Source organism: Peromyscus maniculatus, chromosome 11 (assembly GCF_049852395.1).
Source record: "Peromyscus maniculatus bairdii isolate BWxNUB_F1_BW_parent chromosome 11, HU_Pman_BW_mat_3.1, whole genome shotgun sequence".
Classification (NCBI taxonomy): Eukaryota; Metazoa; Chordata; class Mammalia; order Rodentia; family Cricetidae; genus Peromyscus; species Peromyscus maniculatus.
The window spans coordinates 96,756,095-96,768,198 of record NC_134862.1 but is presented as its reverse complement, the minus strand read 5'-3'; the positions used below and the strand labels follow the sequence as shown (position 1 = coordinate 96,768,198).

Here is a 12,104-nt window from a genome sequence, read left to right as displayed (position 1 = left end):
AAGTCATCATGAAGCCTGACGGTAGAGCTCGAAGGAAGGCAATGGAGTGAGTGTGAGTGCCCAGGTAGCCTGCGTCAGGGCCAGTGAGATGGCTCAGTGGGTCAAGGTGCTGGTTGACAAGACTGACCATCCAAGTTCAGTCCCTGGAACCCACATGGGTAGATGAAAATAACCAGGTCCTGTAAGCCATTCTCTGACTTCCATTCATGTGTTATGGCCCATTTACGCCCCCCCCACACACACTAAGTAAGTAAGTAAATAAGTAAGTCAATGCTTGAAAAAGAAATTTGCTTTATTAAGTACAGCCATCAGTCAGTGTTGTAAGTACATTATGGCTTCCTTATACTTCAAAAAGCCAGAGAGGCTCAATTATCGTCAAAGGCTAAGTAACAAAAGAAGTTTACTAAGTTCATGGCTGGCCATGGACTAAGTCACGGTAGATGCCTAATTAAGCCTCTAAGTTGACTGAGATCTTAGACATGTGCTTACCCAACACCTGTCTTCCAATATAGCACTCTTGTACTACAGCCCTTTCTGTAGAAATTTCTCTTTAATAGAATCAAGAGAGACAGCCAAACAGTGTTTGGATCTGTATTGCAAAGAAAACTTGGAATTCTTGGTGCTTAGGTGCAATCAGTGAGACCAAGCGGAAGGGTGATTGTAGTGTGAGACCCACTTACTCATCACAGTGGGATGAAGTCCCCATGGAGTGATGTGGCTGAGAACTGATCTGTGGGGACTAGAGATGCCTAATGTGTCCTAATGAGTGACTGTCAGTGGGTCTCAGAGTTTTCCTCATATAAGACTATAGCATCAGGGTTAGGAGCAATCCTTTCTAATTAATTTCATTCTCTCCTAGACCAGGTCCTGATCTCACCATTCGTTTGTAAAGCATCAGAAACAATATTGAGCCATGTTTCTCTCTCTCTCTCTCTCTCTCTCTCTCTCTCTCTCTCTCTCTCTCTCTCTCTCTCTCTTGCTATCTCTCTCTATCTCTGTCTCTCTCTGTGTCTGTGTGTCTCTCTCTCTGTGTGTGTGTGTGTGGTGTGGAGGTATGGTGTACATGAATGTGTGTGTGTGTGTGTGTGGTGTGCATGAGTGTGTGTGTGTGTGTGTGTGTGTGTTTGCGCGCGCTCACATGCATGTGTCTGTGTCTGTGGAGGCCAGGGAGCAATCTCAAGCACCATCTGATGGAAATGTCATTAACCTTCTCCTTGGAAACCACAGCTCACAAATAGACAGGCTGACTAGTGAGCCCTGGGAGTTCCCTGTTTCCAGCTCTTAGCACTAGGGTTATAGTGCAAGCTGCCATGTCGGGGTTTTTGTGACTTCTGTGGCTCACACTCAAGTCCCTACACTTGCAAAGCAGGTGCTTCACCAATAAATCCATTTTGCCAGCACCCAGCAGTCAGTTTCGTATTGTACAATTCTGCCACGGGATTTTGTCTTTGGAGTTTTCTTCTTCTCTAGGGGGAGGAAGGAAGTTAGAGAGGCAAGGAGAAAAAAATGGAGGGAGGGAACAGTAGAGTGGCTGTTTGCTCCCAGGCACTGTACTGGTTCCCATGAAGTCACATACATACTGCAGGGACGGTGCTAAATTTATGTATTACCTTACTATGTTCTATGGCAACCTCCACACAGCAGGTCCTGTTTCCCACCTACATCTTCAAACTACTGTTAGCCTGCTAACAAGACTTAGAAGGACTAATTAAACCAAAGCTGGGCAACTATATATGATAATTTATGCTTTGCTTTTTTATTGTACTAAAACCTTGAACACGGATTTGACTGCATTTTACAGTAAAAGAAAAACACATGTAGATGTACACACACACACACACACACACACACACGCAAACACACACACATATACATAGACACATACACACACACACACACACACACAGAGAGAGAGAGAGAGAGAGAGAGAGAGAGAGAGAGAGAGAGAGAGAGAAGAAGAAAATGAAATCACAGTCCTAACTATCTCCAGTCTACAAAGCATCCAGATGACTGATGTCTCTATCATTTGAAATTTTGTACAAGGGAGATGAATGGATTACCACATCATTGCTACAGTTTTATTCAAAATCCAAAACCCTTTTCATGAAGTGTGGGAAAAATTTCAAGCTAAGCTGGGTGTTTAGAACACAGGGCAGCTTGTTTTCTTTCAAATCTGACACCCCTCTGAAATGGTTTTGTTTGGTTTCAAGCAGACCTGAATATATTCTGCAAAAGACAGGTGCTGAACCAAAGATCTCTGCCATCTGTCCATCTAACCAGGTGCAGAGCACCAAAGCTTACAGTCTGTCCAGAAGGGCCAGAGGCAGCAACATGGTGCAGCAGGGAACAGCGGTCCCCACAGACATGCTGTTCAAATGTCAGTTGGATTCTCAGCTTGCCTCCACCACCTTCCACAGAGGTGAACATCTCAAGTCAGAACAAACTGGGCCAAACCTGTTTTCTTTGACCTCAGCGTGGTGAGCACAGGCAAGGAGGAAGAAAGAGATGGGGAGGGGGCAGGAAAAGAAACAGGTAGCTCACATGAACACATCATGACCGTGCTATGTGCCTAAAGCTTTAACCGCGAGTTGTGTAGGTGAGGTGACTATGAAAACAGCTCACAGCAGAACCACTCTCCTCTCCCAGGCTTGCAGAAGCCACTTCAAGTGATGCAGTGACCGTCTTTGCAATGAAGAAATACCTGTCCCTTTTTTTTTTCTGGCCACTTCTGGCCCATGTTCTTCTACCTTAAGGCTCAAGAAGATGTAAAATCCCAGAAAAAAAGTCTAGCTGAGAGTAAGAAATGCTAATGCATGAGGAGAAGAAACAATCTTAGAGACACAGCCTGGAAAGTCTCAAGTGCGGTTGATCAAAATAACCGGGTATGGAATGTGCTGGTTGGTCAGCAGTAGAAGGAAGGAAGCCTCACCCCACATGTTTGTGCAGATGTGCAGATGTGCACACATGTGTGTCTGTGTATGCATCTGTGCATGTGTAGATGTGTATTCCTCTATGATGTAAGTATGCTACATGTTTTACATATAAAATCTGTCTTCCTAAGCATTACTGTTTGGAAAATAAAAGTCAATCACATTCATCCATTATGTGGGATGGTACCCAGGTTCTTGTACATGTTATTAACCTCATAATCCATCCTTAAAGATGTATCCCCAGTCCAAAGGCTTCAATAAAATGGATATAACATATAGACCATGGGGGATGCCTTTCTGTATGCACAGGTGTCTCCTAGGGTCCTCAGGGAATAAAATCCGGGGATGCTCAGGTTCCCTATACAAAGCACATTTGTCTATAACCATGTATATCCTACTGTCTACTTAAAAAATATTCTTTAAATACCAAGTCAACTCTGTGATGGCATGGCTCTTTGGTTCAGTACCTGCCTTTTGTTGTGTTGTTCAGGGGCTAATGAAAGGGGGAACACATTTGCATATGTTCAGGGTAGACACTTTTCCAAATATTTTCTATTTCTGGTTGAATTGTGAAGCCAATGGATACAGAGGGCTGTGTGTGTGTGTGTGTGTGTGTGTGTGTGTGTGTGTGTGTGTGTGTGTGTGTGTGTGAGAGAGAGAGAGAGAGAGAGAAAATGTACATATATGTGTATGCACATATATATGCATGTGTATGTATATATGTATACCAATATATAATATATGTGTGTAAAAAATTAACACTAATTTCCAAAAAGAAATGTTTGTGAAAAGATAAATAAAATTTAACCAAGAAACTTAAATATCAAGTTTTTATGTATAACCTTGAATAAAACATACAAATTTCATAGGCTTTCTTTGGAGAGGCACACACACAAATAAGGAAATGAAGAGAATAAAGCCATAAAGAAATGAGACACTGGATTCCCAGGCTAGGAGGACGGGGAGAACCTTGATTCTACCAAGATTTCTCTTTTAAATCGGAGGCAATGGTTACTCTTGAGGAAATGTTTGGTGTGGGAGAAGGTGGAACCTATCAAATAAAATGAGATAATATAAATATTTCATTTAGTCATTATCATCTCTTTATGATGATGAAAAGACATTATTATCATATTTTTTATTCTAACTCATAAAATGGCCAATCTTCCACATTTGTAATGGGCGACAGCACACGAATCTTAGTTTGACACAAAGCTCAGACAAATCACTCAATATTTTCAATATAAATGTAATGACTTCTGATTTTAGAGAAAAATAGCAAAGCTCAAAAAAAAAATCCATAGTTAACTCTGACCTGCCCTATTGGTCATTTATGTCTGTCTATGCATCTGAAAAAATAAACTTTCTGCATATTCATTATGAAGAAGACGGCTGATAATCAGAAGGAGAGATAGCAAATTTCTTCTTGAGGATTAGGCTCTGATTGGTTGAATTTCAACATCAGCTGGGCAATTTTACCATTAAGTCAGCAGAAGTGAGTTCTTATGCGCTACGCCACTTTACTACCAGAGAACACCAGGCAGAGGAAAAAGAACACGCTAGAATAAATTGTGCATTATTTCTGGCATTAGTTAAAGGAACTGAGCATTATAAGAAAAAAAAATACAGTACCATTGATTTTTACAGGTGTTTAATACAGATAAGCTGAAAAAAGGGTTTCCATTTTAAGCCCAGCGATGGTTAAAGATGCATTCAAATATGTTCAAAAGCAATCGAAAGTCTTCTAAAATGGTGTTTAAGCTATTCAGGCAAAATGTAAATAGTTTTTGTCGTAGTCCTGAGGAATATAGAACAAAAGCAGGACCCAGGGTGCTGGGTCTGGCACACTGCAGGCCACTCTCAAAGAAGGGGGTCATTAAAACAGAGACTACGCTGTTCATCCGCCACCCGATCACAGGTTATTTAGTAAAAACATTACTAGACTGTCCTTAGGAAAGCAGACAGAATAATTACCCACTAATGCTCTCAAGAGGAGACACCACCCCCTCCCGCCCCTGTCCAAAACAATCTGGCTAAAGAGTCAAGTATATGCTTGAGAAAAGTATTGGACAAAGAACTGAAATCCAGCAGTCTAACCTGGTCTACCTTCAACTCATTTCTTTAAAGTCAGAAAGAATGGGATTTTTCTTTAAACAATACTAAATTAATATATTTACATGTTTCCTAAAGGCCCAGTAGAAAACTGAGATGTCGTGGGGCACTGGGATGTATCTCTGTGGGAAAGCATGTACTAGGTATGAACCAGGCTCTGTGTTCAAAGTTAGACTCAAAGAAATGAGTAAGTCTGCATAGTCACAGAATGGAAAGCTTTTCTTTTGTCTTATTAGGGGGGCGGGGGGGGCCGTCCTTCAAAGTTTGTGGGATTACTGTTCAGACTGAGCCTCTGTGGTAAAAATGTGTGTAGCACACAGCCAAAAAAGCAAGCATCTTTTACCACAGAGGCTCAGTATCCACGGATGTGTGGTAAGACAAGCAGTTACTTTTCCTTTGTGGCCTTCTTTGTTGTATACTCTTTTGTCCTCTGCAATGTAACTTTTCTCCCCTAGAAATGAACTGTGATAACCCTTGCTCAAAGATAATCACCAAGCCCACTGTACCTATCTCATGAAAACTTTTTTTCTTGGCTGTGGATGGAACCGAGTGTTTCTGATATATTGAACAGGTGCTCTACCACGGAGCTACAGCCCAACCCTTTCCTAGATGATTTTTCCACCAGCTCTCCTCTATTACCTTGGCTGGACACCATCAACTCTCTGCCTCATTCCTACTGATGCCACAGCAGGTACATTTACACAAACAAATGAGAGGGACCACAAGTAGTCCACGCCTTTCTGGTCTATACCAATAAGCATAAAGTCAGTACCCATGACCTACATGGTCTATACCCATAAGCATAAAGTCAGTACCCATGACCTACATGGTCTATACCCACAAGCATAAAGTCAGTACCCATGACCTACACCGAAGCTTCAAGGGAAGGACTGATAACAATGAAAATAGAAAGGACTCCATGTGAAAAATCATCACCATTATCACAAGCACTAGGACATTTACAGAATATCATGTGAACTAAGACAAAATACTTCACACAGTTGCTCACCACAGTGAGGTACAAGCTAGCAGAGGAAGCAGAGTTGCGTTGGAAGGTTTAATGCTGGCACCTCGTCACTAAAAGATCCCGTGAGCTGTGGTAACTGACTCATACACTGGAGATGGGAGGATAGGAATCCCATGACTCAGACGGCTTTGCCTGTTGAACACATGACGTGACCAGCCAAGAGTCAGAACGTTTGAGCAGCAGCCACACCAGGCCTTCTGAGTGACACTTCTGGACACAAAATGGCTCAGCTGTGAGTGTCTCAGAAATTTCACATATAGGAGATATCCAGATGCCTTGTGCCATAAAGAACATGAAAGGAAGATCTGTAGGACCAGTAAATTATTAATAATTTAGAATTTAGCTACATTTGTAATTTGGCAGGCCAGGGATATGAGTCCCACCTCAAGAGAGATGAAAATTTATGTTACATAATTACAGTTAATATCGATTTATTTTATTCTGACATAGATGGGATATGAGATCACAGGATGTAAGTTTCAAAGCCTGAAAATTAAGCTTTAACATCTTACCTTGCCAATACTGAACTGCATTTGGTCAACCATTTGACTGCACGTACCTTCAGGTAGCCTGTCTAGAAAAGGAGGAAACACTAAATGCTACCGGTCCTGAGTCTGTTAGAAACATGAGATACTACTGAGGCAGGTGGAGATGAATACAAGTGTCCACCTGTGCTTCAGCACTATGATGGCATCATAGCTTTGGTCTTTAGTTTTTAGATGCAATGTGCCCAGTCTAGTGGGGAAATTATTTGGTAAAGTCATATTATCCTTGTGTGTGTATGTGTGTAAATGTGTATGTATATTCACATCAACACAGTACATGTGTAGCCATGTATGCAAGCATGTATGTGGAGGTCAGAGATTGATGTAAGGTGTCTTCCTCAGTCACTCTCAATGGAGCAGTTTAGCCCGGGCATCCCCTAGCTCTACCCCCACATGCTAGGACTATCGGTAGGCCTCCATTCTCAATAAGCATGCATGTGGATCCCTAGTTCCTCACACGCGGACAGCACACACATTTACCTGCTAGCCCAGCTCCTCAGCTTCCATACTCACATTCTTGGGAAAGGATTCTGATGGCTCCTGTGAGTTTCAAGAATAGGTCTCCCTTGCATTAACTGGTGTTTATTAATGTGTTATGAACCTCTGCCGTGGCATCCAATTCACAATAAAGAGATTACGCATACTAATTTGTCATTTATTTTCCAATGCCTGCTTTCCTGCCCGAAGCGCCACTAATATCCCAGGAGCACCTCAACCCAATTACTTCCCATTTTGCATTACTGCTGAAAGTCGTGCTAATGTGCCCAAAGGCTTTGCACACACACACACACACACACACACACACACACACACACACACACACACACAGAGAGAGAGAGAGAGAGAGAGAGAGAGAGAGAGAGAGAGAGAGAGAGAGAGAGATCCTGATTTATCCATGACAACACTGCTGTCATCTGCTGAGAAGCAATGCCCCCACACCTCTGGACCACTGGGCCATATCTAGCAATCAACCAAATTAACAGCCTGGCTGAGCCATGGACAAGAACAGCCAACCTGTGCTTATTTGGCTTTTATTTTGGGAGTGGGTAGTGATCCCATCTGCAGAATGCAGTTCAGAATGCAGAGGGAGTTGAAGTATGTCATGTCTACATATACACAAATTGTTTTGTTTGCTTTTTGGGAGCACTGTGTGTGTAAATCATTCAATAACTGAAAAATTCAACTTTTTTTCTCAACTGATAACCAGTCACCTGGACAAATCCAAGTATTAACTTGCAAATTAATTGATTAGTGTTGATTCTGCACATTATTAATACACAATTGCACATTGTCTGTGCCTTTTGATATTGCCTGGTACATAGATTTCAACCTTCCTGTGTAACAGTTTGCTATTTGCTCCAGTCTTTTTGCTTTGAAAATATGGGTTTTTTTTTTTTACTTATCTTAGAAGTTTCTGCACCATTTAAGGGAAAAGACTGAAGAGGGACTTCACCACTATGACTAGTAAACATTTTTTCTACCATATCTCGTTCCAGGCTCAAAGCTCATTTGAAAGTCTACAGAGCACCAAGCATAATTACAGTTTTTTGAACGTCCCAATGTCACCAACCACACAGAACTTGGATTTTGAAAAGTGCAATGATGTTAGCTATGGTGTGAACCGACAGATTGCCATTTATTTGTGATATGATCAGCGTCAGAGTGGAGATCTAGCACAGGAGGTCGGTCTGGATGAGGCAGTGTGGGAGCATGGATGTTAAAGGTTTATGGGGCAGAGACACCATAGGTTAGTGAGTGGTCAGCATAAAAGCATGAAGCCAGGAAAGACAAAGTCTTTTCTGGCCAGGTGGTCTTAGCTGAGCTGGTGACTTACAGCTCTGACCACTCTTATAAAAGACAAAAACAAAAACAAAAAAAAACCACTGCATATACCATGAGCGGCGTCACAGAAGTAGGATGGCTGAGTGCCAGGCAGCAGGCAGTGAATTAAGAATCTGAACAGGATTCCTTCCCATACTTAGTATTTCAAAGTACATTTTTATTATCATCCTGATTTCACAAACTGGGGAGGAAGGTACAGAGAAGTGAGTAACTGGCCTGAGGTCACACAGCTGCGAGCTGACTGCCTAGTCTGAGCTTTAGCCCACGTCCTACCACCTTCCACATTGGCTTCAGAATTCAGTGCTTTCCAGTAGGACCTTGAGAAGTGGGAGACACTACATTTGTAACCCAGAAAACATTCAGAAGACGGGCTCAGATGTTTCCCTCTCCTCTTGAGGTCTGTGCCATCTGCCTTGGGAACAGGACCACCCAGCTCTGGCTCCCCGGCCCCACCCCTGACCACATGGTCACTCCCACATGCTGCGGTAGTGACAGAGCAGGGCTTTCTCTGCCAAAGCAACCTGAGACTTTGGAGCCGGGTTCAACACAGCTGATGGAGGGAGGCTCAGATGTCCGCTGAACCGATCACAAAGGAGAAAGGCTGTCACAGGACCACAGGAAGGCACATGCTCCCGGCTGAATTTTTGTAGCATAAGTGTGTGGACTATTTAAAACTTTCCCTGTTCTGAAATGCCTTCTTCAGGGCAGAGTTCATCTAGGGGGTGTCCACAGGCTGTCTGTTGTTTGGGTTCTCTGTTTTGTTTTGTTTTTGCCTCTTTGAGAGCAGACAGAGAAATCAGCTTCCAGAGAAAAAATATTTAAAATGTCCATGATTGCTGACTGCATACATGGACCACCACACTTGCAGAGGACCACATGGGAACGAACGCCGTAGCAATTCTCAAATGACAAGCAAGCCTGAGCTTGAACAACGCAGATGGTAAGGGGTGGGAGAGCTCTTTCATGACTAGGAGTCATCTTTGCTCATCAGAGGTAATCTGTCCAAACCGGGGCTGGGAGATAGCTGTCCACCAAGTACTTGCCACACAAGAATGAGGACCTGAGTTCGATTTCCAGAACTCAAGAGTAAAACAAACAAACAAGCAAAAAGCCTGGATCTCATAGAGCACACTTAAAATTCTAGTGCTGGGGAGGTGGAGCCTCATGGATTCCTGGGGCTCACTAGCCAGCCTGGCAGCATCACCTATTCAGTGAGTTCCAGGCCAACTGGGAATGTCTGTCAAATGATAATGCAGGGCCTGCCTGAAGAACAAAACTAGAGGTTGACTTTAGAATGACATGTACATGCATGCACTTTTTCACAGAAACACATACCATGTTCACACACACACACACACACACAATCAGAGGTCTAAAATGCATATCTCCCCCACCTCCCCCCCTATCACACCAGTTCTGTATAAAAGAAGCATGACTTTACAACTCTGCACATTCAAGGTCCTTCCTTAGACAGGCTGGTCATGTAGCAGCAGCATTGCTTCTCATTGTAGACTTAGTAAGAGATGCTGGGGCGGACTGGAGAACGCGTGTGGCAACACTTCTGCTCATTAGCTTCATTTCATCATTCTGCAGTGCATACCACTCTTCAAAATAATATGCTGCCCATGGTAAATAATATAACTTTATTTGTCAACAAAAAAAGGGGGCATCAATCTTCACCGGTCAGAACCTGGGCTGTGCAGTGAATAATAAAGATGATGACTTCTGTGTTTAGGTTTAAAATTAAGTAAGCAATAACCAGAATGAAGCTCACAGTAAGACTTCCAGAATTTGGCTGCCAATGGCACACACCTCATTGTCCTGAAATGCCAGACTTCTGGCCTGCAACTTATGGATCAATATTTGTGAATTCGAGGGACCTAAACTTTGTTAAGTGGAGTTTAGTATCTTACAAAACCCAAATGGAAGGAAGAATAATGTTGCCTGTGACTTTGACATGTTTTGGAAAACCTCTCTTTCTCTTAAAAAAACAAACAAACAAACAAACAAAAAACAACCCCTGAACAGATATTGAAGACTTGCTTAAAAAATAAAAACTGTCTTCCCAAAGAAGTCACCCAAGTGTCATAAAATCGCTACTTAGGGCCATTACTTTATGATTTAGACAAAACATCCCTTGGTCTTTTTATATTCAGATACTCTTACAAAATAATGCCTTCTCCGGCTCAAAATAAGTTTAAGCAGTTTTATAGGAGAACATGTTTTTCCCCCATAGGAAAGTGTGACTTGTTGTAATTAATGAGAAACCAGAACTAAACACAACAAGGGCTTTGTGAGTCCAGAGACCACACTTCCCTAAGAGAGGAAATACTTGGGGGTAAATCGGTCCTAGCCAGACATCCAGGAAGGTGCCTGGGACTTCCCAAGGCCCCAGAGGTTGTGAAAGATGCTGGCAAACTGACTCCTTCCTACAAAAAAAAATTAAGATACAGATGAACCAAATTCAATCCATTTCAATCTGTGGTCTTAAAAATGTATTCCAATGTGTCTCCTGCGCCTGGAAAGGATGGAGTGACAGCATTCTGGAAAGTGAATTAAGAACACACTGTTGTGAACTCCAACGACATAATAAAGGTGGAAATGATTAAGAGGCAGCCCATCTTTCTAAAATGTAAAATGGGTTTATAGGTCCTTCTAATAACAACTTTTACTCAAACCTTACATAAATAGGCTTAGATGATACAAATATTATGTGGGCCGTGCGGACACTCCCAGGTTCCTAATCATGTTTGGGGATTACTCGGTGGAACAGAAGCATCTCGTTCCTATTGGGCCAGGGATTATGGCAAAGAAACATCTAATATTCCATTTTTTAATTTCATGCATTTTTTATTTACCTTTAATGATGCTGTATATATTCATCATCCTGAAATATTAAAACAGTATGAAAAAAGTAATAAATTGGTAGAAAATTTAGGGAATAAGAATGCAACCGCACGCAAATCATACACTATCAAGTGCTTGATACACATTTAAAATTACTGCCGACCACCGCAAAGCCGAATTCCGAGCAGGTTTCTGAAGCACAAAGTCACAATAAGAAGATCAGCAGAACAGACTGAAATAATAGAATATTCATCCCTCTAATCCGTATGCAATTCTTTAGGGCTTTTTTTTTTTTTAAACAATGCATATGAGGTCTGACTGTATTCAGGATTTAAATAACTTGTCTCTCCCTTTCCTGGTCCCTCTGTACTTTTATTTAGAAAGAAAAGAAAGAAAGAAGGAAAGAAAGAAAGAAAGAAAGAAAGAAAGAAAGAAAGAAAGAAAGAAAGAAAGAAAGAAAGAAAGAAAGAAAGAAGGAAAGGGAAGAGGTCTGTCTATACAGTTAACATGTCTGCATCACGACTCTGACAGTGTCCATGTTAGCACAATTCCTCACACCTCAGGTGAAATAACAGTGGGTTTTTTTTTTTAAACCATGCAAATGCCAGTATACATTTATCTATCTTAAATCCCTGGGAACAGCTGTCTGGGAAGAAGGAAAGTGAACCCCCTTTCAGGAAGGAAATGAAATGAAATGATGTTTTTTTGTCACTTAATTACCAATTAATAGGTTGATACTGCAAGAGAACGCTGCACTGAAATGCTGGCCCTGGGGCCCAGTGAGGGCACTGCATCTTGGCT

The 12,104-nt window shown here is 41.9% G+C and overlaps 1 protein-coding gene across 23 annotated transcripts in view; it reads right to left on the bottom strand.

Moving 5' to 3' along the window:
- Esrrg (estrogen related receptor gamma) overlaps positions 1-12,104 on the bottom strand; it is a 630,688-nt gene that overhangs the window by 309,962 nt on the left and 308,622 nt on the right. For 10 of the 23 annotated variants that reach the window (XM_076548161.1, XM_076548162.1, XM_076548158.1 and 7 more), the window contains one exon: positions 6,582-6,643. The exons of the other annotated variants lie outside the window; for them this stretch is intronic. In XM_076548161.1, coding sequence (XP_076404276.1) covers positions 6,582-6,614 — 33 coding nt within the window. In that variant the 5' untranslated portion in view covers positions 6,615-6,643. The remainder of the gene's footprint in view (positions 1-6,581; positions 6,644-12,104) is intronic. 23 annotated transcript variants of the gene reach the window in all.